Source organism: Pungitius pungitius, chromosome 14 (genome assembly GCF_949316345.1).
Source record: "Pungitius pungitius chromosome 14, fPunPun2.1, whole genome shotgun sequence".
In the NCBI taxonomy this organism is placed as follows: Eukaryota; Metazoa; Chordata; class Actinopteri; order Perciformes; family Gasterosteidae; genus Pungitius; species Pungitius pungitius.
The window spans coordinates 12,963,609-12,990,500 of record NC_084913.1 but is presented as its reverse complement, the minus strand read 5'-3'; the positions used below and the strand labels follow the sequence as shown (position 1 = coordinate 12,990,500).

At 41.9% G+C, this 26,892-nt stretch overlaps 1 protein-coding gene across 8 annotated transcripts; it reads left to right on the top strand.

Moving 5' to 3' along the window:
• Nucleotides 1-284: 284 nt before the first annotated feature.
• Nucleotides 285-26,524, top strand: map4k5 (mitogen-activated protein kinase kinase kinase kinase 5). Of its 8 annotated transcripts, XM_037486193.2 has the most exons (36): nt 285-680; nt 1,105-1,351; nt 4,186-4,243; nt 8,711-8,801; nt 9,651-9,715; nt 9,823-9,878; nt 9,969-10,016; nt 10,868-10,910; nt 11,019-11,091; nt 11,525-11,656; nt 11,845-11,907; nt 12,028-12,109; nt 12,784-12,900; nt 13,744-13,822; nt 14,514-14,555; nt 15,388-15,446; nt 15,601-15,668; nt 16,161-16,199; nt 16,681-16,725; nt 17,055-17,097; nt 17,201-17,414; nt 17,531-17,554; nt 18,433-18,518; nt 18,796-18,837; nt 19,072-19,156; nt 19,241-19,320; nt 19,487-19,547; nt 20,272-20,386; nt 20,612-20,670; nt 20,884-20,987; nt 21,181-21,358; nt 21,775-21,843; nt 21,958-22,050; nt 22,354-22,424; nt 24,333-24,388; nt 25,574-26,524. In XM_037486193.2, the coding sequence occupies exons 2-36, from the start codon at nt 1,244-1,246 to the stop codon at nt 25,659-25,661; spliced, it is 2,736 nt and encodes a 911-aa protein (XP_037342090.2). In that variant the 5' UTR covers nt 285-680; nt 1,105-1,243; the 3' UTR covers nt 25,662-26,524. The 8 variants fall into 8 exon arrangements, with proteins under 8 accessions (XP_037342090.2, XP_062413334.1, XP_062413333.1 ...); XM_062557350.1 differs by lacking the exon at nt 14,514-14,555; XM_062557349.1 differs by lacking the exon at nt 16,161-16,199 and having other exon boundaries at nt 286-680.
• Nucleotides 26,525-26,892: the final 368 nt, after the last annotated feature.

Here is a 26,892-nt window from a genome sequence, read left to right as displayed (position 1 = left end):
TGCGAAAATACGTTTACAGCTTCTATCGATAGGGGGCGGTACTTACACAGAAAATGGAATAAGTGCTGCCTTCATCGGCCGTCGTAAATATTTAGAGATACAAGACCCTGAAAAGTGGTTGATGAAAAAGTACAGCTTTAGAACTAAAACCTCCTCATTCAAATGTTTTACTATGATAACACTACAGAAGAAGTACCCACTATGCACTCACAATAAAATCCAAGTTAGATTTATTTTACTTACTATTACTGATACATCAGATGAAAGCATCCTTTTGATATACAGATTCCGAGGGAGCTCCTGAAGGCAGCATTTGGGATCCAGTATCAGCGAATCCACAGAGATTGGCAACAGACTGTTGCTTTTTACGATGAATGTTGTTTAGGAAGCAGTGACACTGGACATTATAACGTAGTTTGGCGTTAGTGACTCACACGTTAGTGTGAGGTTCCGCTTAAACTGTCAGCAGAGAGAAATGACATGTCAACGTCTGAACTTCTCCCTCTCGAACCCAACTCGGCTACAACGTTGAAGGAGACGGAGTGAACGCCGACTGAAGTTTATTACTCGATAACAAAGAGGGACGCTCTCCTTCTTTTTTTGGAGCCATTACTCGACGTCATTTGTAAAAGTATCTAAAATGCAAGATGTATTCATCGACGGCGTTCGGGTTGTAAAAGGTAAGTTATGCACTGTTGAAGTTGGCCAGAACCAGTAGCGAAGCTAGGTGACCGTTTGCTAGTTAGCATTAGCTGCTAGCTCCCTTGCGTTGATGCGATGTCCCCCCCCCCCTTAAGTCACCCCATTAAATAGCAATGATAGACCTGGTCCTGGCTATTTGCTGGAGTACACCCTAACGCTGAACCCACAGCAATGCTATTTCAGTGTCAGAACGAGCTCTGAGGAACTTTAATTCTATTTGCAAGTAAAAGAGAAATGAAATAGCTCAAGCTGCTGCTTTTGGGTGACAGATGTCGCATCTTTTCTTTTGCTTGTGCCTCACCTAAACTTGGAGGAAATGTTAACCTTGACTCAACGTTAATATTGAACGTTACAGCCACGTAATATAACGTTAAAGTTATTCTTCTTCTGTTTCTCTATCAGGACATGGAGCACGAGGGAGGACCTTCTGAGTAAAAGTGATTGGCCTATAAATATATTCAGGACCGTCGCTTCATCCAACCTACGCCACTAGATTGGATCTGCTTACTTAAATGTAAAGGGTCGTTTGGTTCAAGCAACCATGGATATCTTTCCCCGGCCAAGCGGTGAAATCCAGAGGAGGAACCCTCAGCACGACTTTGAGCTCATCCAGAGGGTGGGAAGTGGCACATATGGAGACGTGTACAAGGTATGGAGAAGTTACTGGTTCCCACAGCCTCGGTTTACCATCACACGACCTATTCGTTTGAGTGAAGCCAGAGTTTTGTTTGTCATTTCCAGATACTAAAATACTCGTAATGGCAGGAATCACTGCAGTCTGTATTGCTTTGGTTAATAATAATGAGAGCAACACTGCCACATGAAACAAGGCAGATGATGTATTGATTGTGAGATGTAAGACAACTATTAGTTGATTAATCAATTAGTAAATTAATTAGCAAATCTGCAGAAATACTCATTTGCTGGTTCTAGCATATCAAATGTGAGTATTTAATACATTTCTCTGTGGATATGTATAATACATATAGGTTCTTGGACTGTTGGTCATACAAAACATGCTATTTGAAAATGCTACCATGAGAAGGTATGATAAGCAGTATGGTTTTCCTTTTCCACGCTGCAATACAGTTAACTGAAAAAAATTCTTAAACCGGTTTGCTTGGTTGACTGGGTGAGACTGGTTGACTGGGTGAGACTAACGGTGAATGCCTGTACATGCTTGTCCATTAATCACTTTTTATTTTTCGATGGAGACCATGTTACCCATCATTAGTCCAAAGCAACAGTTTTAAAGGAGTAGTATTTACTCCATATGGATATTGACCTACCATCTGTTATTGAGGAGATTTAATTATATTACACTTACATAATCTGTAGCAATGCTGTAATATACAACATCAATAAGATGTTGAAGAGAAGGAACCATTCCGGTTTTACTGCTTTCGCAGAATCATTGTTGGTTGACACAGGTGAAAACCGGTGGGAATGAAATCTTTTTCATTTATGAGTCAAACTGCACTGCCAAAAGCAGGACTGTCCAGATTAAAACACCTTTTAAAGGAAAGATATATCATTGTTATAAAGCATCTCAAAAAATTCCAAAAAAGCAAATTGTTAGCTAATGCTATTAGAGTAATTCTGCATAGAGACAATAGAAAATAATATATTTTGGATATATCAGTATAAAGTGGATCCAGTTGTGATGAGGTCCTGTCGGAATGATTCCTTTTTGGGAATTTATTGAAGAAATAAATTGAACCATGCTCCTGCAAAGAAGAAGAATTATAAAAGAAAGGGTATTATGTCCATGCAGAACCTGTCCTGCTAAAAAAGATAATATATCCACATTTTGCAACTACAGTGGCTGTTTGGAGGTATGTTTTTTATCTGTCACAGATGATGACCCATCTAATCCAGACTGTGGTAGTTCAGGCAGCACATCGTTCATACCAAGCCTCTCCGACCAGCCCCCACCCCCAGACAGGCCACCAGTGGAATGCTGCGCGTGGTATTCTCCCGCAGCTTGCAGGCGGAGTGCTCCAGCGCGCTGTAATATGATCAGGCCACTGTCTAAACACGCGCTTTGCTGGTGTGTCCTGGGCGCCACTGATGGCAGAAATACCTTAAATTGGGAAACGTCCTCCTTTAGCCTGGTGTTCTCAGTTGATTTTATGTTAAATGAACACGTATACCCTTTACTTTGATGAATATTACATCTACAGTCATTGGAGAAGCACATTTTGCGCTCTTTGTTATTGCTGGTGTTAATGATTAATTTATCTTCAATACAATGTTATACACTTAGCTGGTAGTTTAATTTTATGTGCTGGAAGTTTGTCTGAAATCAGTACTTCTCATAGGTTCACTCAACATTATGTGCAAACGTCCTCCTGAAATTTTCTACAAGAAAAGAAGTCAACGGATTGGTGCTAAAAGTATCTACAAAAGGCCCCATGTAGGTCAGTGCATTGGTACTAGCGCTGTCTCTGTCCGTGTTTGTTTCAAGATTTGATGGCATAGAAGGTACCAATGAATCCTGCACACTACTGGTCTCTCATACTCACTTTATCAATAATGTGTGGGTTAAGACATTTCATCTGCTCCATCACATATGTGAGCGGTCAGTGACAGACTTCCCCTCTCAGCGTTTACCTCACATGTTTACCAACAAGTATTTTTTCGCAACTTAAACAGGCTTAAAGCAGAGGAATACTCTGTGAAGCGAAACGTTTTTGTTTTTTTATAGAACACTTCTTAGTAATTTGTTTCTGTGTATTTACTTGCGGTATCAGCTGCAGGACAAGTATAGTGCGTGTGCGTGCACGTCACTAGCACAGTCTGTTTCTAAAGGTGGCCTTGCGAGTGGTTTTTATGGTTTACGGTTGATTTAGCTGCTTGTCCCGTCAATTGCACTGCCACAGATTAAATAGCATCCCGCCTTGACCTGGTTTTGAAAGTCAGTGCAACCAATTTTAAGACAGCATTTAAATATATGGATGGATAGGTTTTGTACTTTAATCAAAAAAGCATGTCAAGAGCCATTAATGCACCTCCAAGGTTGACCTAGTCTTTGGTCATTTGCATTAGGCTTATTTAAAGGGTTATACTGTCCAGCATGACCTCTTTGATTGTTTGATTGTACTCCCGAATGTAATGATGCTGAATCTGACTGCTGGAGGTGGGGGGTTGTGCACAGTAGAATGTTTCCTCTCAGTGCACAAAGCGTCATACAAATGTCATTATTGGTTTAATATTGGTGTGGGCCTCATTTCCAAACAGAATACAGTCTCATGTTATGTAGCTTTCAAGATTGACTCATTTCATTGCTTTTTGTTGTTGATTTGTTGTAAAAGCTTAACTCCAAGTTGCTTGTTTTGTACAAGTAGGCCCTGCTCTCTATATATTCCACTATCAATAAAATTAGGAACTGTCCATGATTCCGTAAACTCCAAAATATATTAAATGAAGAATCAAGCTCTTAAAGCAGCAATATTAAGTGCATATTAATATTGTGTCTTTCAGGCTCGAAACATACAAACTGGGGAGCTTGCTGCTGTGAAGATCATAAAGTTGGAACCAGGTAAGACTGATGATCACATTCTCTCCGTTACCAAAATTCGAATGACCACAAATGAAAATATTGCAGTCCACTGCTAATACAGATGACTGCAAATGTTTAAGTGCTCAAATGCTCATTGATGTTTTAGCATTTTTTTATGTGAATTCATAGTCTTTGTTTCATATCCAAAATAACGTTATGTTATTTGGTTTTCGGCGCCATATAAAAATTGTGATGTGACAAAAATATATTATTTCTTAACAACATGGACGGTAAAGTGATTGCAGTAGGTCAGAGTACCATTCTAAGAGATTTCTGCTCATTATTGGCATAATGTCTAGAACTCCCAATTCTTTTGAGCAAAGCCTTGAAACAATGTGACGAGAGATGTTCGGTGTGAGGGAGTCCTGACTGTTTCCAGCTTAGGGGTCTGTGGACATGACCTAGTGGGGAGCTTGTGCGATCCAGATTAGTGGGATTACGATGAGGGCTTTGTACCACCAGTGACCAGACGGAGCTCAGATGATTACCAGTCAGGGAAGTCTGTTTTCTCTTTCAGTCATCATGTCACCGCTCCTTTTGTGTTTAGTCTTTGTAACAAGAGGATATGGGTATTTCTTTTGTATGACGTTTACGTGTTGTGTGTTTCACCAGGTGTTGTTTTAAGATGAAATAATCCTTTATTGGTATTGCATCATATACAAGCGTTTATTTCCAAATTATTGTCCTGAGATGTTTCTGTTACTAACAACCCGATAAGCCTGTAGAGGTGCTTTTATGTAAGACATAGATATCTTCTGCTGGAAACTAGGAGGATGGAGGATTAGTTTTTGTGTGTGTGTCTTTGTATGTGGCCGGGGGCTTTGCTGTAAGTTGGGAGAAATAGTCAGCAGATGGAAAGGAGAGCATCCTTAATTGCTGTAATGACATTTTGACTTTTAAGAATAGACTAAATATGAATACATTTTAAGAAAATCTGGGTTTTTGGGCTGCAAATGACCACTCACTTCATTCTCAATGAATGAGTCGATTAGTTATTTTGTCTTTTGAATGTTATGGGGAAAACTGAGAGATGTTCAAGGCTTTTGGTTGAAAAGTCAGCTAAGCATTGATTTAAATGCACTCACTGATCAAGATTCCTAGTCCAGAAGTAACACACGGATCAAGAGGGGAAACAGGGCTTGCGTGCTGCGTGGGTCTCAGTCGCGTTAAATTGGTTAAGCGCGGTGTTAAAGCTTAACACACACGACTTTATAGGTTAAGACTGTCCGTTGCATAAACCTGCAAGGTTTCTGTTTCAGCAGCTTCAAAAACAATTTCATATCAGCTGTATTCATATTTTCTTCTTTTTTTAAAAAATTATCCCAGCTCAGGACTTCCAGTTTAAACTTGTTAAAAAAATAAATAAAACTGTGCTTTCGGTAAACAGCTTTGGGTGGATCATGGAAACCAAACAGGTTTGACCAGGAGGAGTGACGCTGCATTTAAGTAAGGGACCTGCAGGGAGACGGGAGTGGTGAGGCCCTCAGGGGCTGATGGGAACAGAGCAGATCAATCAAATGAGTTTAAATGGTAAACAACTGTCGGAGAAAGGAGAGAAGTGTTCAAACTAGGGCTGTCAAAAATAGCGCGTTAACGGCGTTAATCAGCTGTTTGTTGTTAATTACGTCAATTTTTTTGACGCATTTCACGCATGCGCAGTGTGACAAATTATTCAGGTCAGTAAAGTGCCTCTTCCTCTAGGGAATGCACTTCATCCTATACAACACATTACTGCCACCTGCAGGCATATGTCAGGACGTCAGGTTCAGCAAGTCGTTTGCGCCAGAGACCCGCACCCCCCCCCCCCCCCCCCCTCCCCGTTCTCGCGCAGCAGAACAGAGAAAAAAAGCTCCGCCCAGCAGAGCTTTGCTAAGAGCAGCGCTGAGGTAGAGGACCATCGGAGAGACCCGTAATACTGTTCTGAAACATGCGGAGGAAGGGAAGCCAATGCGATCTAAATCCTCCCAGGTATGGGAATATTTCACACTGAAATGGGGGGTGGTAGCGGATTTCTTTGCAGCGCCAGTCGTTCTAATCGCCGCGCTCGACTTCAAGGTGTAACCTTTATTATTGTTCGGTCTGAAACGGCGCGCCCAGTGACGGGTGGTGCAGCAATATTGTTGTTCGGGTGGAAATCGGGAGAAAGGTCGGTCCGGGAGATTTTCGGGAGGGGCTTTGAAACATCGGGAGGGTTGACATGTCTGGTCATGTCTGGTCATCGCAGCCCTGAACCATCAGGAGCACAAACTCACAGCAGAGTGGGATAAACTGCAGAGGCTCGAGACCCTTCTAGAGCCATGCAGGGAAATCAGTCTGTGACTTATCAAATAACATTGCTTTGATTATTTTCTGAAATGAATTTCTGAAAAATCAAATATCAATAACATGTATTTATGTAAAAAAATAATAATGATGATAATAATGATAATTATGTATCTGTGTCCTGTTATTTATCTTTAGTATGCATTTCAGAAAGAAAAAATGGTTAGGATTCAGGTGTGATTAATCATGATTAATCCACTGAAAATTCTGATTAATTTGATTAAAATTTTTAATCATTTGACAGCCCTAGTTCAAACATTTACTTTTTTACATTTTTACTTTTTTCAAACTTTTTTTTTTTTCAACACCTCACTGCACCTCTAGGTTATGACACTTCCTTTTGGTCTTTTTTTGTTGTTCATTTCCCCTGAGATATTTGCACCAACATCGTAGCTTCTATTAGAAACGCTGCGGTTTCTCCGCTTTTAGTGATTTCATTTTTAATTCTTCAAATGTTATGCCTGATAAATGATATATGTGTGAAAATGGGCACGACTTAACATCAGATGACTGCCAACACGCTCAAAGCACGAAGCAAGGATGTGTGCATTGAGAGAGAAGCGCTCACTCTGAAGGGAAGTGGCTACAATCTTAAGCCTCAACTCGCCAAGAAGAGATTATTGTCGTGTTCTGTTTGTTTTGTCTGACCAAGTCCCCCGTTTGTTCATTGGCGCAAAGGGCCACAAAAATTTGAGCAAGGGTTATTTCAGGTTTGCTCTGTCAACAAATATTTGAAAATATCACTGGATCACTGTAACCTAATTGACTTCACAAAATTGTGAGATTTCTCTAGCATCATGTTCATCATTATAACTGTGATGAAGCACTTCTCTGTTCATCATTAACATGCAGGAAGACACAACGAGGTGGAAACACAACTTTATTCATTTAATTTAGCAGATTAAAGGGAGGCCTTGATTGCCTTTTTTAACATAGCCCCCCCCCCCTTAATGTGTGTGACTTTCGCGTAAATAATGTTTATCATTTTTTGATGTTTTTTGCTGCTAACACAGCTGTGTGGGGATTTGGTTATTTACATTATTTTACTTTTGGTTTCTCACGACAAGTTTTCTTTGAGTGTGTAGCGAGACACCAGGTGACACCCCCATTTAATCTGTGACGTTTGTAACTTTACAGTTTCAAGGGGTGCAGTTACACACCAGTTCTTTTTGTTCTCTTGTGTTGTTTAGACAACACATGTGTACAATATCTCAAGCCAAGTTCAAACATTGTTGGAGAAACGGGATGGTTTAGCAGCTGGATAGCTATGCACACTTTGGCATTTCAACCTCTTTAATTCGCACACTCCATTGAGAGGGTCTCACCCCCCCCCCCCCCTCCCTAGACAGACAACACAAAGAAGACTGCTCTTTTTTATGGTAAAAACGTTGTTTGGTGCTCCAGAAAATGCCTTGGGTCCCAGATGCATCTCCAGAGACGTTTTCTTCCAAATTGAATGATTCAAATGCCTCTTGAGACAGCTGATTTTACTGGTTAAACAGAATTTAGATGTCAAAATACCTTTATTGTCCTCAGCTTGATCGTGCTCGGAAAACAAATGGATGGTTAAGGGTAGTTTTCACGTTTTCATGTATGTCATTTTTTTGGGTGGAGATAGTATTCATTAAATGAGCTTAATCTGACCTGCTGCTTTTTGACAGTCTATTGATGGAGCGCTGAGGCTGCCGTATCTTAACCTCCTGTTAATGTTTTCCAGGGGAAACTCTCTGCATAATTTGGAGCAGCTGGCCGTACATATATTTGTTTTACTTCCAAATAGTTGGTACTTTGATGAACTCAAAAGCAGCCTGGATACTTTTGAGTTGATTAATGTGCTGAACTGAAGATTAAAGGTTGAACAATATAGTGGGAAGAATATGGGAAGATTTTGTTCAGGGATTTTTGAGTTTGGCAAACTGGTGTGGAAAGTGTTTTAATATTTATGGTGTCCACATCCTTTTGTATAATCTCACAGAAGCTTCAAATTCAAGGGCCTTTTTTGGGTCGAAAACTCACATTTCATTCTGTAAATTTGGTAGATGAATCGTGACCCAAAAATGTCATATCCACTGAAAATAAAGCGCAATTGTTTTGTCCATGTGTGATTTCGCCCTCGCTTTCCAGGAGATGACTTTTCCATCATACAGCAGGAAATCTTCATGGTGAAGGAATGCATGCACCACAATATTGTGGCCTACTTTGGGAGCTACCTCTGGTAAGAGCCAGCTTAAAATACTCCTGCTTTGTCATTTCACACTCTATTTTATCCTCTCCCGCAGCCGGTCCAAGGTATAACATTTGAGAAATTCATACAACTGTCAAAATGCTTTTAATGAGCCGCCGCCTAAAAGTCACCTGACGTATATTTAACTGCTTAGTCACACCAGAATGTCAAAGTGTGACTCAAACCTTTCGACTGGTGCTGACTAAGCCCTTCAGTGCTGGAACGCAGCGCTTCTGTGCTGACTGTGCCTATGCTTTGTAGCTGTATTCTGGGAGGAAGTAGAGGCGACCCGCCCACCGCCACCTCAGACTTCCAGCAGGTTTAACTGGAAAACGAGCCTCTGATGTGTTTTAATATGGCTCCTAGTGCAAAGACATGCACGTCTTATCACAGCGGGCATGTCTTGTACAGTTAATGAGTTACCCACCGTGCATGGATTATTATAAAACAAGATTAATTGCATTAGCAGAGCCACGGCTCTTTTTGGGGGGAATTCATGTTTCCGCTCAGACCGGTTTCCTGCCCTGGAATCAGGTCCTTGTCTCCAGTGGCCATGTGGCAGAGATGGATCACAGTCACACTGGTGGTATTTTTAGCTCTTATCCAAGGCGTGACTTTATTTTTCTACTCACCCCTACTTAGATCTCCAATTGACCAATGAAGCTCTAATTCTTTTATTTTTTCCCCATGATCTAAATGTTTGTTAATGTGTTTTGTAGAATTTTGAGCTGCTTAATTGTGTTTAACCACTCATTAAAATATCTGGATACTTAACTAGACACACTGGTTATATAACTAACAGCAGAGCAGCCTTTCCTAAATTAATTATTTTCTCATCAGTCGAGAGAAACTTTGGATATGTATGGAATACTGTGGTGGAGGATCTCTGCAGGACATTTATCACGGTGAGTTTTTTAAAAATTTGAGACCCAGTCCTAAATATTTTTTATAACTATGTGTACAGTGTAAAATCTTTACCCTGCAAAAACCAAATCAAATTGTGTTGCAATAGTGACGGGACCTCTCTCAGAGCTTCAGATAGCCTACGTCAGCAGAGAGACTTTACAGGTAATTGTGCTTTAATGTATATCTTTAAAAAGGAAATGGTTTTATATTTCAGTTGAACAGTGTTACTGAAAACATTCTTTCTGTTCACAGGGTTTGGGATATCTGCACAACAAGGGCAAGATGCACCGTGACATTAAGGTATCGTATCTTTTCTTGTATTCTCTAAATTAATGAATGAATTAAATCTCTTAAACGATCCCCGTCATGCCCATTTTTCTGTGCCACATACATACAACTTGCCGTCTTCCGCCAACACAGAAGGAACAGTGTTTTCTCTAGGTTTACAACTTGGGTGGGGGGAGGTATTAGTCTGTCTGCTGGTGCGAGCGCCACGTGTGCGCATACAGACATATTAGTGTCACATTCTGTCGTGCATGGGGAAAATTCATTTTTAATGTTTTTTTAAATTCCAGACATATTCAGGGAGGCAGAGGGGATCATTTTAGGTGGCCCACTCGATATAACGGTATGCGAAACACTGCCAAAAAAATATTGGCTATGAGAAATGTATTGTAGCACAAGTGAACAGGAAGAAAAAAAGAAAGGTGAGACTGACAAAAATAAACCCGCAGGTTGCACAGCCTGAAAACACTTAACTGCACATTTAAATGCAGCCGTTGGCCCTCGAGCAGTCAAAAGGCCTCCCTTCGCCCTGATGTAGCAGCGCTGCAGTGTAAGAGGTGTGAGATTGATCACGCCGGGTGTGTGTGTGTGCACACTGAATGGAGCCTCAGTTTTGCGTGTTATCACAGAAGGTCAGGGTTGGACCTGTTATCTTTACTCTGCTCTATGCAGCGAGCACTTCCTGTTTCCCCTGCTCTCCCTGCAGGATGCAACCAGAGAGCCAGTCAGTCACCGGCAACAGAATCACTGTCAGTGAGACTGTCAAGTAGTCGGTGTTTCAACTGAGACTGTAACTCGTGATTGGCTTTTGTGTTATGAACCAGTTTGGCAACTCTGCAGCTCATCTTAATATTGTTTTTGAACAGGGTGCGAACATACTTCTCTCAGACAACGGTGATGTAAAGTTAGGTAAGTTGCTCTTTAGCCTCTTAGTTCTAAAGGACTTGATGCCTTGGAAGCTTTCAGATAATGTGGGTTGCATAATCTGGAGAAAGAACATGCAAATCCTTGTTACAGCTGACTTTGGAGTTGCAGCCAAAATAACAGCCACCATTGCCAAAAGGAAGTCCTTCATTGGAACACCTTATTGGTGAGTGTGTCACCTTCATTCAATAAGAATTGTGGGAGGTCTTTATGTTTTTTAATTCTAAGAAGTATTGATTTAAATTGGTCAATCTGAGAACATTTTCTGGTCGACTGTCTTTGTCAAATTGTATCTATCATAGTCTAATTTGTGGTGACAACATGTACAAGTGGTTCGATAGATGCTTCCCCTAACGGACATGAGAACAAATTCTCACAGCAGTTGAAGTGTTTTTGAGTAAGACATAAGAGCGCCAAAGAGCGCCAACAGCTCCATGGCCTTTGTTTTGTCCCTGACCTTTGGACAGGCTGTCAAATGAAGAAAGGAAACAAGAGTTTTCTGTCACAAATCACTAGGGCTTCTCATTATTTGTAGCAGCGTTGTGTTTTCACTTTAGAGAGGCATCTCAAACCAATCTTTTGTCCTTATGTTTGTGTAGGATGGCTCCAGAAGTAGCAGCAGTGGAGAAGAACGGTGGCTACAACCAGCTGTGTGATATTTGGGCAGTAGGCATAACGTCCATAGAGCTGGCCGAGCTGCAGCCGCCAATGTTTGACCTGCACCCGATGAGGCATGTCTTGTGTTTAGCACCATTCTTAAGCTACTTTTCTCCTTTTTAGGTCTCCTGTGACAGTCCACAACATTTTTCTTTACTTAAATTGAGAATACATTAAGGCTGTTATTTGAATGGCCTACTTAAGTATATTTCTGTCTTTAAGTCTCTGTCTCTCGTAATTGAAGTTTTTGGTTTTTGCTTAGAGCCCTGTTTTTGATGTCCAAGAGCAGCTTCCAGCCTCCAAAGCTAAAAGACAAAAACAAATGGTGAGTGGCCTAGAATATTTAGTGTGCTGTTCTAGATCGCTTTATGATAACGTTAACTTAAATCTTTACAAGATAATACTGACAAAAATTACATTAAAATAAACTCATCCTTTTCCCCAGGTCTACCGCCTTCCATAACTTTGTCAAAGTGTCTCTGACAAAGAACCCAAAGAAGAGGCCCACTGCAGAAAAACTTCTATCGGTAATGTTTCTTATTGCCCGCGGACTCATGCTGTATATTAGGAGGAGATTGAAATGTTGTCAACAAAGAATGTAGTGCAGTTTTTTAGCGTGGACCTTTCACAGTGAAAATGTAACATGTTGGCCAACAGTCCAGCCAGTCTTTTGTCCTTTGCAGTTTAAAGTTGCTATTATGAATCCTGAAAGCCAAACAGCATGTCGGTTGTCCCAGTGAGCTCCTGTTTGGTTTGGCTGAATTTCTAGCTTTGTGGGTCAGAGTCCGATCACGGCCCGCAGGGCTTAAACTATTAGCTATTACATTCTGAAATAACGTCAACAAGCCTCGGTCCAAAGGAAGAAGGCTGGTGCTCCGGCCTGTTTGCATATTCCAAGACAAACTATCTTTTAAGAAGCCCATGGGTCTGCTGCTTCCTAAAATATTGTCATTAACTTGCTCCATGTCTTTGGGAAAAAAGTGTTTTATCCTAGCGGTGCATGAATCTGATGATTAACGTACACGGTTTAATACTTCAACAGCAAATCTTTGACTTTAATATCCGTTTCTGCAGGGCTTCTGATGGTCCTGTTAGCATGGACCTTGTGTGTGGGATTAAGGACCACAAGTATAAACTATTTTCCTCAAATGATGCACAAGTTAATGATTACTTTTTTTTTTAAACGTTTTTTTCCCCGCAGCATGTGTATGTAGCCCAGACAGGTTTGACCAGGAGGCTCGCTGTTGATCTCCTCGATAAAATGAACAACCCAGACAACCACGAGCATTACAGCGAGGTGGACGATGATGACCCTGAGGTAATAACTAATTTTGTCCCGTCTAAAAACTGGCTATTGTCTACAAAGAAGTGATCAAAGATTTAAAACACTTTAAAAAGTATGTACTCAGAAATATGAAAAAATGCCCCAATTGTTTGTTGTTTGGTACTGTCTGGTTGTCTGCTAAAAAGGAAGAAATAAAAGAAAAAACTGCAACATTGAAAAAAAGAAAACCAACCCCTTCATGTCCAATTTCACCAGATCATGTTGAAACATACTTTCATGCAAACACTCAAGAGTCTCCATCAGAGGGGGAAAGTAAATATTAGCACATGTTTTTTTGGCGACAAGGTGATCTTGGCTAAAGTCTGCTTTCGTGTTCCCCTGAGGCTCCCTTCCCCCCTCTTCTTGATTCTCTCCACTGAAAATTATTCCAACTGGAATCAACACCCCATCTACGTGGCAGCCAAAGCAGTGGTACCACTGCCTTTTGAAAGGCCATTGTGCCTTTCTCCCCCTGACAACAGTAGCACTGTCTTTGCCACCATGAATGAAAAAAAGCCCTCAGGGCAATTGACTGCAAGAATTGGAGCTTGTTGCAGACAGCTAGTCTCTGGGATGCATAATAATGTGACGATGCTTTGGCGCAGCACAAAAAGTAGCTCTCAGTTCTCCTTAAGCTCCACATGCTAGTTTCACGTTTTAGTTTCTGATGATTTTTTTTAACAAGAAAAATGTTCCAATGTGTTTCCAGGCTGTGCAGCGATTGGCTTTATATCATTTGTTGTTTTTCCCTGACTCACTTGTCAAGTGCTGCTCCTGCCTCAAACTTTTTTTTCCTTCATCTTTTTACATTGTTGTCTCTCCCACTCTCTGCCTCAGCCTCTCTCTGCAGTCAGACACACCATCCGCTCCACTAACAAACAAGCCCGAGCAGAGAGGACGCGCTCGGAGATCAACTGTAAGTAAACACAAAGCTGTGAACGCACCACTGAGATAGAGGCCGAGTTGCTGCCGTGCATCTGACCTGTCATTGGTCAGCCTGGCTATGTAGGTTGATCGAGGCCCGTCAGAGGCGGTCATCCCTCTAATCCTGCAGAACTGGCTGGCACTTTGCCAGACCACAGCATTGAAGCGTGTGTGATAATAGCCCAGGGATTCGCGGCAGAGAAAGTGGGTGTGGCAGAGACCATCAAGTTCATCATCTCGCATCCCTAAGTATAATGTGAAATAGCTTGTCCTGAAGGGGTCATGACCGTTTCTTTTTGGAATTTGGTTCTCAGTCAATATGCGTTGATGCTGGATTTGGTAGAGCCTCCAGCTTCGTAGATTCTGCAAACTCAATCATTTGCGACCCTTCAGGGAAGTTGTTGTATGTCTGTGTTGTCAGTAGTTGTTTGTAGATGGAGTCAACCGCTGTGTCTCGTCTGACATGTTGGCAGTGTAACTGTTTTGTCATTTATTCATTTTGGGTGGATGTAGTAACAGTTGAGTGGTGAGAGAAGTGTCTTTGTCGTGGATATCTGTAGCTCTACGTGCCGTGCTTCGCTGTGTTGTGCGATTATCCTTACTGTAATTCTACCAGATGCACTTTCTGTTTAGTTGTGTTGATATTTCTCACAATTGCGTCTGACTTTCCCTCCAACATGAAGCAAACAATGGGAAAGACCAAGGAGGGCCAGGCTCAAGTGCAGGTCAGTGACAGTGTAGCGAGTCGGTGTGTGTTTGCTCAATTCCCGTAGCGCCCTCCCAAGAACTCCCTAAGAATTAGGCTAATGCTGTGGCACATAACAGAACGTTGTGTTTAAGATTGAAGGGGCACTAATAAGGTGAGTTGATCTGCATGTGGCAGCTACTTACTGTTTCCTCTCTCAAGTTTCTGACATTGAGATATCTTGGTTCCTGTCAGACCGACCACAATGAAATGACAGTGTAGATGACTAATCTTTTAACAAGGAAGTTGAGCTTGACTCTCACAGAATACCTTGTGCGAAACAACACTCAAGGAAATAAATATCGGTGGTCTTGCATCTCGATTTCTTTGTTAATGAGAAGCCAATCATGTGGGATTACATTACGAGAAGTGTGTCCCTACTTTTGACTGGTACTGTATTTATTGGCACGTTGGTCAATTTATTTTGTCTTCATACCTGAAACCCATAAGAGCAATCTGCTCAATGACATCACCAATATGTCCCAAAAGTGAATAAATCTGGCGAAATGTAATATGTGTTTGTCTCTCGCAACCCATGAGTTTTAAGACTCCAGAGCAAATGATCACATTGATTCATAATAAATTGGACTTCAGTGGTGTTTCGGCAGATACAATCTAACGGAAGCAGCTGATCTGCAGTTGGTTCTGCAATAATCGATTTCTAAAGCTCTCGCTGGTTTTACACATCAGCACTACTCCCAGGGCTTTGTGCGTTTTGAAGTGTTGGGCACCGATGCCCTCTTGTGCCAAAGGTGTGTGTGTAAGAAGACAAAAGGCTGAACTAAGCTGAACACATTTTTTGTCATTTACAGTTGATAAGCTCCAGTTTGAACCACCTCTCCGGAAGGAAACTGAGGCTCATTCTGAAATGGTGATAATCATGTTTGGTTTAGTCTATTAGTATTCAAGTGCTACTTCGTTTGTAAAAGGAAACATTTTTAAGTGCATATAAAAAAACAATATCTACAAACACAGAAATGCAGTTTTTATAAATTCTGTTTGTGTGCATGTGCCTCTTTCCACAGGATGTGAGCAAAGATAATGACTTCCCTTCCCCCTGGAGTCCCTTTGCAGAGGGAGGAATAACAACCAGGTAATCCATGGAAACTGTTGTCACGGGAACTGCTCCTGTTTACCCCCTCCTCTCTCTTTACTCAGCTTATTTCTTAGACCGATGCATCCCTAGATTTATTCAGAGAAAGGAAGTTAATGCATTGTTAGTGTGCTTTTTTGTATCACATCGGTTCAACTGTGCATCTAAATGCAGGGATATACATTGGTGGCCCTGTTGGGAGCATTGTATAGTTCAAGAAAGCAAGACTTCTGATAAATGCATATAAATGATGCTCTAATGCTTTAATCTGAGTTCTAATTCACTCTTGCGTGGACTTGATTATTCAACACAGCCAATGAGTGTCTGTGCATGAGCTCACTCTCCCCCGTCTGTAGTCCGAAATGTTGCTTTGGCCTGTAAGCTCCGTCTCACGTGTTCAATGTGCTTTGACTGTGTTTCTCCTTCCACTGTCCTCCTGTGGCTGTCGGGCTCTCTCTCTCTCTCTCTCTCTCTCTCTCTTTTCCCACCAAGGAGTCTTCTCAAAAGCGTTGAGGACGAATTGTTCCAACGGTAACACTAACACTGTGTGTGCTGTAGTACCCTCACCTACCATCCACTCCACCCTTCGCTTGGTCCCTGTCCTTTTTTTTTCAATGGCCCCCACCCTCCTCACCATTTAACATGCGTGGTGTGATAATAGCTGTAGATCCAAACTGTGCTTCAAACATGGGTTTGAGACAACCACGCATCTAGAACAGTCAAATACTGTACTTTAACTATCCAAAGAAGTTTGTTAAAGTTGCATCACTTGGTTTTGTCGGTGTTTTATGCATTACGTAAAATGCCATCGTAAACCTATTAAGTGATGGCAGGCGTGAGAGATTTTGGTTGGAAAATCAAAACTCCCTAGGGTTTGAACAAATACACCCCACAATTCCCTTAGAATAATATCTCTTCATCTCTAAGGAGGGATTTTAGGAAAATCTTTTCACCATTGACACTGTTCCTGAGTGTTGTTTTCTACACTGATCACTGTGTTTGTTTCCTGCAGTGGACACATTGCACATCTTGAAGACGCCTTTGTTGAAGTGGAGCTGTGAGTGTTTTGATCGCATAAAGATTTACACTAAAACATGGCTAACTCTATGACGCTCAATGTGGATAATGCATTATAGACATTCAGCTCTGTATAATACAAATACAAATCATAAGCAGTCATGAATATTAAAAATGCATTTTATCCCGTGACTTGTAAGGTATAATATATCACTTTTGGAAGTATTACAATGTATTGTAATTCTCATAGTTGTACACCATCCCAGACATGCGTGTGTTTCATTATAGAACTGGGTGTCTTAGAAGGTCCTACCACAACATTCGTTGCTATAGTTTACATTGTTCTAAAAGTAATGACCTCCATTATAGGTCAACTCTCAAGCCAGGGGTTCCTCCTCCTCTGCCTCTGAAGGTGAGCCCTACATATTTGTGCAATTAGAAGCGTGTAGAACCTGTAGAGCTCAGCATTCACGTCAAAACTCTTTTCTTTCCTTTCCTTTTTTTTCACTTCTCAGCCACGATTAAACAGCTCGCCAGATGAGCTTGGCCTCAACGACGAGGGGTCTACGACGGTTCGGAGGTTCCCAAACTCTGAGAACGGACCGAGCCAGGTGGTCCGCATACAGAGCACCCCGGAGCACCTGGGCAACAAGGTGGACCACTCGCCTCCGGATTTCCTCTCAGTCAGCGTCAGTAGCCCCGGCCTTTTATCTCACGCCTCTGATCCTGGTGAGTCTCAGCCTTAATTCAAACCTTCATGTGTCATAACCAATCAAACGTCTTCCATTGGTGTCTTAAATCAAGCAAGTGTCTCAATGAAAATAACTTATTTGATCTTTTACAAGCTCTCAGTAAATCTGAATGTAAAGGTAAGGGATCTTCATGTCAATTAGGGCCAAAAATCCATATCACGGTATTAAGAAACATTCTGACGGTATCCCGGTATATCACAGTATTGCTTTTTCAAGTAAACACATTCATTCATTGACCCCGAAAACAACTGTGGCTACCCGAACAGCTGTTCGCTGCTCGCAGGTCAACTTGCTCGCAACTGGCCGGCGAGTTAGCTCGTTAGCGTGTTAGCATGTTGTGGCTGCAAACAGCCTCTCCGAACAGCTGTTTACCGGCGAGTTAGCTTATTAGCGAGTTAGCTTGCTTTGGCTGCTAGTGTTGCCACCAGAGGTTTGACAGACTTTGCAATAAATCGTTTTCTGATCTAATGTAACTTATGTCTGATAAACCAAAACCCCTCCAAACAAAACACAGCTTCTGTCTTGAGCACAAGTTGTGTTGATGCATCTCTGGTCTCTCGTTCCTCCTGTATCGCTCTTTTCTGTGTTTTCATGTAGCAACAGAGTTACTTCTTATTGGGAGCTATACCCAGCATGCAGTTCGGTGGGGAAATGTTTTATAAATGATATTATAATTATTAGTATTACAAAATGTTTGTCACAAGCTTTTGTTTAAGGTGTTTAAGACTGTTAGAGAGTTTGTTGTGGGTTATTCATTGTTGTTATAAAGTTCTAACCATGTCTCAATCTCAACACACGTAAGACAACTAGCTCCCACCGCCGGGTGCTTTATTGTTGTTGTTGTTGTGGCCTAACAACGGTATGTGAGAATTTCACACCGTAAGGAGATCTTATACCGGTATACCGTTCAGCCATAATGGCAATGCGTGTTTGACAGTTTGAAGGATAATCGCTGTATAAGAAATGTAAATTCATTGTAGTTGCTCTCATGACAGATAACGATTCGGATGACAGTGTGAATGGAGGCGGTCCACAGATGCCCCCCAATCAACAGCACCGGAAGGAGAAGAAGGAGTTCCCTGTGAGTCCAGAGAAGATTCACAATATGTTACTTTGCAACATGTATTCCGCTAGTTTCATGAGGTGTTTTGGGTGCCTATATTTTATATGTGGAGTGTCTCCAACTATCTGGTTTGCCTCCCTTCGAAACCTTAAATAGAAGGTTTGCCTCTTTTGTCAGATCCAAACACTGACTAAAGAGGGGATTTTGGCATCCACTCATGTCAAACATGGATTCATTGTCGACAAAAGAACACATTTTTTTTCAGCTCATTTTTGTTTCCTCTGCTCCTCGTTAGAAACCAGCCATCAACGGTCTCCCACCCACTCCTAAAGTACTGGTGAGTGAATCCTCTGCATTGTCCCTTGCTGCCTTCACTTTTCCCTGTTGGCCTGGTTTCTCAGGCATTGTCATTAAACTCTTGTCTGAGCAACTGATGCACATTATGTAGATATTTAGTTTTCGCAGAGCTTTGTAGTTGCTTGATCTCATCTTCAGCTCACTAAACTGGCTGACATTTCAAAGCTTCACTGAACCGGAAGCTGCCTGTTATGAGCTTTTTTTCCCATTTCAGATGGGAGCCTGTTTCTCTAAAGTGTTTGACGGCTGTCCACTGAAAATAAACTGTGCCACATCCTGGATTCATCCAGACACCAAAGGTACAACTCTTTTTAACCAGCATGTGACACAAACAAGTTTTATTTAGGCCAAACCTTAATATTTTCTACAAAATGTTTTTCTAGACCAGTACCTAATCTTTGGTACGGAGGATGGCATCTATACGCTGAACCTTAATGAGCTGCATGAAGCCACAATGGAGCAGGTAATAGGAGCTAAAATACATCCAAATACAGTGATTAAAAACCCAGAAGTTTAAAGAATGGTTTACTTTGCCCATAGATGTCCCTTCTCCCTCTTTGCTCTTGTCATTGAGATGCAGTGTCCATCTATTTGGTGATTGTACTACTTTTGTTCAATTCCTCATTTAGCTGTTCCCGAGGAAGTGCACCTGGCTTTACATTATCAACAACAACCTGATGTCTCTATCTGGTAGGCGATGGACTCGTCTCAGCCTCCTGCTTTACTGACCACTGTCATAACCTGCTGCCTCTTTTCTCCGCGTTACCTCGCTGCCCCTGAGGGCAAGACGGTCACTACACATCTACAGCCCTTATATGGATGCTTCTGACACATCTGGCTTTGCAGCCTGTTGCACCCAGATATGTTGATCTCTGTAGTTTACGAGATATATTGTAACAACTAGCAAGAATGTTGTTCCATATATTAAAACGGAAGAGAAAACTCCAATCATCTGCCCAAGTCAATGTTGTCTTTTCATCTATACAGTTGAGGATGGGATTAGAACGTTTCAGTTTTACCTCCAGCTGTTTGCCCCTTGGTTTACCTAACCTGTGTTGTGTTCTCCTCCTCCCTTGGCCACTGTCCATCCTCCTCGCTCGCCTGGCTTGATTTGATATTCTACTAACTGGCTTCATCAGAAGGTAATCATGCTTCACATCATCGTCACACTTAAAAATATATATATACATTTATTTTTTTACCCCTGCTTGCATCTAACCTTTTTACAAGTGAAAGTTTTTTTAATGCTTCTAGAATGTCAGAATTTGTGATCTTTGAAATGACGGGCAGAAACATTTATCAAGTTCTCTTTAGTCATATTTAAAATAAATGTATTTGAACTCCTGGCTTTGATCACTGCTACGCTACTGACGGCCTCTACTCATGCAGCTGAATTTACATTCCTCTGCTGCAGGGAGAACCTTCCAGCTGTATTCTCACAATCTCATTGGGCTGTTTGAGCAGCTGAAGAAGCCCGGCTTGGCCGCACAGTTCCAGACGCATCGCTTCCCAGACAAAATCTTACCCAGGTTAGAACATGTCCGACAGTTTCTGGTCCCATTTTCTCCCCACACATTCACTCACTTTTGTGAGAAGGTCACCACTCGGCTATTTTGCACGCTCATGCTGTGCAGTCTATTTGTTCTTTAACATTGTCCCTCATGAAGAACTACTGCCCCCCTGATTCTAGATGCCATTGGCTCGTTTAGGTCCAAACAACATTTTCTCTTCCAAAATGTTTTTTTTCTCCTCAGGAGGTTTGCCTTAACAACTAAGATCCCCGACACGAAGGGCTGTCACAAGTGCTGCATTGGTGAGTGGCCTTTGCCTCTCAGCCCTCTGTTTTATTTACTCCCCTTTCCATCATATCATAGTGTGTCAATACACTGTTGGTATCTCGCCTCTAGGCCCTCGTAGCTCTCCTGCAATGTTTATGCAGTTCTCATGACTCAAAACTGTTCAAATCTGTATAAACCTGCGTAGCACAAAAAAGCTACACTTTGTGACCGTAGTCTCTATTTCTTAGTGAGAAATCCATATACAGGCCACAAGTACCTGTGTGGAGCGCTGCAGTCGGGGATCGTCTTGTTGCAGTGGTATGAGCCCATGCAGAGGTTTATGCTTATCAAGGTATGCTGGCTTTTCTTATCTTAAACTTAGATGACCATCTGCAGTTCCATTTAAAAAATCTAGTTAGAAATGAAACACAAATTATTCATGTGCCCATAGTTTCATAGTAGCTCTACCTTGCAAAATAAAGCATCATTACACCAGAACTCTGACGCAAACCCCTCTCTGTCATGGTGCTCTCTTTTTGCTGCAGCACTTTGACTTCCCCCTTCCCAGTCCACTCAAAGTGTTTGAGATGTTGGTGGTCCCGGAGCAGGAGTATCCTCTGGTGTGTGTGGCCATCAGCCAAGGCAGCGAGCCGGGCCAGGTGGTCCGCTTTGAGACCATCAACCTTAACTCCTGCTCCTCCTGGTTCACAGAGATTGGAAAAAGTAAGTCTAGTATTTACGAAACCCCACAAAATCAACTCAAAGACAAGCTGTCTACAGTAACCTCCCAATGCAGTGCAGCCTCACGCCTTTGTCAATGTATTGTTTGTGAAGGGTTTTGGTGCAGTTTAAACAACCAGACACATATGTCAAAGGCTGACATTTTGTTTACTTTCTAAAGCATGGTTCTGTTCCTAAACGCAGAACCCCAAAGGAAGCTGAAAGTAATTCAAATTTGTTCTAAACTGCATTTTTTTCATTACAAAACATTTATATTAATAAAGAGGGAGTATCAATGAACTAATTTAAATCAAACATGTATATATCATTTGAATTACCAGTAATATATATTATATATTTGTGTGGTTTTGGGATGATCTACAAATGTGTTATTCAAACTGTCCCTTTCCATCTCACAGCTCATCAGCAGGTGGATGCAATCCATGTCACCCAGCTGGAGAGAGACACAGTATTGGTGTGTTTAGACCGTAAGTAGAATCTCTTCAAATCAACTTGGACCAGAATCTGGACAGGTGACTTATTTACGGTATGGATGCAAGTGTCTATCATTTTTTACAGCCTTTTATTGTTCCTCTCCCCAGAAAACTTGAAGATTGTAAATCTCCAGGGGAGACTGAAGTCCAACAAGAAGCTGGCATCTGAGCTCAGCTTTGATTTCTGCATCGGATCAGTTGGTAAGCTTTTCCACACAATACTCTCTTACACTCTGTGTAGAGAAATAGAGCGACTAATTACCCTACATAGTACCTTACAGCAAAACTTAATTACCTTATTTTAAGGGAATTATACAAAAACTCCAAGCATTGGTCTTCAGAAAAGGCTGGTTTTATATCCAGCAAAGTTACATGTTACATTTCCAATGAGCTTTTTGTAAACTCAATGAATTGCACTGTTCCTTTTGATGAACCTGGCATTGTCAGTGGCCTCCTTGACTTATTGTGCATCGCCACATGCGTCTCATCTTTTGTTTGTGACAGTGTGCCTTCAGGACAGCGTCCTGGCCTTCTGGAAACACGGCATGCAAGGAAAGAGCTTCAAGTCAAACGAGGTAAAGGAACATCTGACCACATAAAGGCACTATCTAATTGTAACCCCTGGTGAAGTTAGGAGATATCCACAGACACAAATAAACACCTCAATGTGTGTTTTGTATTTTTTCGTTGCAGTCGTTTTTTACTGAATCATGGGTTGGTCGTGCTTAAAGAGGAGAAATTGTTGTCATGTCCTTGAATACAAGCGTGTTAGTTCTACACATGAGAACACCTCTGGCTCTTACCACAAAGACCCCGAGTGCTGGCCGACTCCGCGTGCTGACATGCTGGAGCTGATCCCGGGAGATTAGACCTCAGGTGAAGCCAGACAAAGGGCCTTTGTGTCGGGCCGAGGTAATGAATTTGTCCTCCTTTCACGGGCGGATTCCATGTTGACCGGATCACAAGTGGCGCCCGACTGCGGAATAGAAGTTCAAGAGATCACGGGGAGGTGAAGCATTCTGTTTTTATGAAAAGTGATACGGGGACAGCGCGTCAGGCGCGGCCGCGTGGCGCTCCGACCTTACAGAAGGTCTAGCCCGGCCGGTCCGCTCTCCCACAGAGAGGATTTTTTTTAAATGTCAGCTGGCATGCAAAATTCATGCTCAATCATAAACGACAGGGAGCAGCACTAAATAATTCATCCTCTGGCCCGTTATGATTCCTTTTGAAAGCGAAGGCGGGCGGGGCGGGGCAGGCCCGTTGATCCGTGCCCGCTACGGTGGCTGCTTCTCCGAACACCCGAGACCGTGTTCTCGTTTAGGCTCGGACAGATCGGATCCCTCCTGAGGCCAAGGACTTACACCTAGCAGGTGTCACACGCCGACTATCTCGCATCTGTCGACAACTTTTCACGACATGTCAACACGCATGAGTGCGTTCTCTGCGCAGCAACGTGTCGGGCTACATGTTCCAAGTGAGCCCCGGGATTGAACACGCCAACAGAAAGTCACTAGAGACGGTTACCTTTAGTCTGTTCAGGGACATGCAGACATTTTGCTGTTGACACAATGAGTGATCCCAACGCACAAGGTCCTCTTTCAACAGAAACTTAAAACACAGGCCGGCAACTCTCCGCCTCTGAAATTTATTGGCAGGTCTTTCAAAAAGCAGACAGAGACTTGATGATAATAATATTTGGTGATGCTAATAAAGGTTGTTGTCAGTGAGGTTTTGTTAACTGCAGGCTGTTTATAATTAATGCTCATTATTATGATATAATATAATAATATAAACTATACACATAGACGACCTTGCAATTGTGTCTTCTCTAAAGCTGTGCAGACACTGAATAGATTAAGCAGAATTCTAATACTATTTGTCACACTTGTCTAGTTTTGGAGTTGTAATTTCTCCAGATTTCCTCTGTATTTTCCAAATGTTGACTTGTTGTGAACTGAAGTGAGATTTTACTATTTCACATATTGATTAAATTGTATTTACGGTGCATCTGGAAAGTATTCACAGTGCTTCACTTTTTCCACAATTTGTTATGTTATAACCTTATTCCAAAATGGAATAAATTCATTTTTTCCCTCAAGTACTACACATTACACCCCATAATGACAGTGAAAAAGGTTTGGGGGGAATTTTTTTCAACTCTATTAAAATATAAAGAACAAAACTTTCCAGATGCAATATTTTCCAGATCTAATTTATCTTCCTAGCTTTCAGCTTCTTTTTGCTTTCATAGTACACTGAAAAAAAGGAAAAAATTATTAAAGATTATAACATTTTTTGGGTCATCTTGTTTAAATTGGGAGTGTTCGCTAAGACCGGACCCCCCCATGTCGGATGTTTAGGACTACGCTTTTGTGGAGGAAATCGGCTTCAGTGTCGTCTGAGATTTTAATGCCTCCTCTGCACCACCACTACATCAGATACACAGAAAGCCAGTTGCCAGCCTGTGTTTTTTCATTTTCCAGGTGACCCAGGAGATCTGTGATCCGAGCCGAGTCTTCCGTCTCCTGGGATCTGACAGGTTGGTACAGAGATCTTTCCATCTTGTGCGACGTCAGTGCATCAAACGCATCGAGTGGATGAGCGCCTCAAAGGACTCCTACGTCACGTCTCGTCACAAACGGAATAACAGATTTCACTCTCCCCCCCTCACACACCCGTTTAGTTTTTCCGTCTTTACATCCAAGCCGCTGCCGGTATACTTTAATTGACCGCGTGAGCTCCCTAATATCAGTCGCTCTGTGCCAGAGATCTCCTCCCTCAGGTTTGGTTACCGGGAATCGACCAAACTACCTGCTGTGTTGTGAACCCACAGCGTTCATCGCCTGCTGCTTCTGGTGCATCTCTCCCCACGCTGGTCTCTACCTGCCTCTCCTCGCCTTGTTCTTTCTCCTAAATCCCTTTGCATCTGTTCTTGTAATTAGTTTTGACTTTCTGAGGACTCTTAGCCCAAGTGTTGCGACGTCATCCCCTGCAGGCCATCTCGCTCTCTCTGAATCTTGAAAAATCAAACCGTGTTAGGGATTTTGGCTTTCAAATTAGTTTAGCCGTCATCAATGACCTTTTTCATCACTGATTAATCCATTCAGAGATTAATGCAACAGTCTTTTTGTCTACGGTTGGAGGATGGTGAAAGCTTCTTAAGATGTACTGATATCCAGGTAGATGACAGCAACTGTGTTTTTGTCTGAGCAATATTCCCAAAACTTGAATCAAATGAGCAAAACAGCAACTCCGGATGACTTTATTTTTACCGCTGAATTCGATGGTTATTATCTTTAACTAATAGAATCTATTAGCCCCCACCAGCCCTGCCATGTTTTATTCACCGGCGCCCGGGCACTGCCAGCCTGGTTTGAGTGTCTTCGGGCCTCTGTAATTCCATCTGGTGGAACGGACAGTATGGACGGTAGCTTCCCTGCTCAGCTGTCACCACAACATGGCGTCTGAAGATGTAGCCGCTGACGTCCCGATCTGACTGACAGGCCATCAGTACGCTACCATAGTTGGGTGTTATCAATAATTCTCTATAGAATAGGTTAATATTCCAATATGTTGAAATGTTCCTTAATGTACATGGGAATTATGGTAAATGATAATAAAAAGACTTCAGCCCTCCTAATGACAATTAACTGAAGTTACAGATCATGACCCACATCATTTAGTATTTCTGTGTAATGTGTTTTTTTTGTTTTGTTTTTTGTAGGGTGGTGGTTTTGCAGAGCCGACCCACTGACAACCACACGGCCCTCAGCAACCTGTACATTCTGGCAGGTCATGAGAACAGTTACTGAGCCTCCCCGAGAGAAAGGAGGATGAGATGCAAGTGTCTTTTTGGGAGGGAAACTCCAGACCTTCACCTCACGCGCGCTTCGAGGGAAAGGTCTGGCTTAAAACCGTTATTGGGAGCTTTTGTTACTGATGGCGGGATCGACAGGTCAGTAAAGAGAGAAGGCTCTTGAGGTGGATTCATGAGTAGCCTTACACCAGCAACACGTTCCCTGTGGCGCCGCTCATCTCAAACGACAAGGAAACCATTACGAGCTGCAACAGGAGAGCCAGTAAGAGCTGCACGGTGGACTGAGTTACAAATTATGTTAAGGTATTATTAATAAAAGTGCCATTAAAATTAAATTCATGTAATTTTTATTAGCGAAACTGGGAGATTTATTGTGTATTACATGTCACTCATCTCTGCCAATAGCTTGAGAGGAGATTTTACCAACTAGTCAAACGAATAGCTCAGTTTAAACCCATGAACATTGTGGGGAATTAAAAAATATTTATTAACCTCATTTACTGGCCGTTTTAACAGATCGTGGCAGTGCAGTCCTGCTGTGTGAGGACTAGCTAGTGAACAGCTGTTCAGAATCCTTTGGGTTTTTTTCTTCCTGCAATGTAATATAGTCTCATCTCTCCTGCTCTGCTACACTTTTAGAAGTCTCGAGACAATGTACATTTTTTGTCTTTATCTTCCTCTTTTATAGGTCTTTTACTTCTCATTATTTGCACCATGTAAGCACTTTTGTACATTTTTTTTATTTAAAATGACAAAATGAGGGACAATGCTAGGTTTTGCTAACATCTTTGCATTCCCTTCGCAAAATGTTTAATGTATGCTGTCTTTTTTGTAATAAAAAAGCTGTTAACGAGATAACACGAATGGGCTCTGGTATATTGTCTGTGTTGTGAGATTTGATGCAACATGACGAGTTCTGATGAGAGGAACGGAGGAATACAAGTGAGTATTAGTTTCCATTATTTCCGTCCTCTGACTCCACACACCTGCACTAATTAGTCTCAGTGCGACAGGACAACATGCCAAGTGTATATTCTACTCGTGTCTAATGAGGTCAGATGTGTTGAACTTGATCTTAATCGTAACGTAAAAAATGTAAAAGAGACTCAAGTGTATGAAAGTAAATCCTAGAATGATAGAATTATGCCGTGCAAAGTACTTTACTGCCAACTTTATTATTTGAGTTTTTTTCGACGGGAGCATCAGTGAATCCCCCCTCTGAGAGA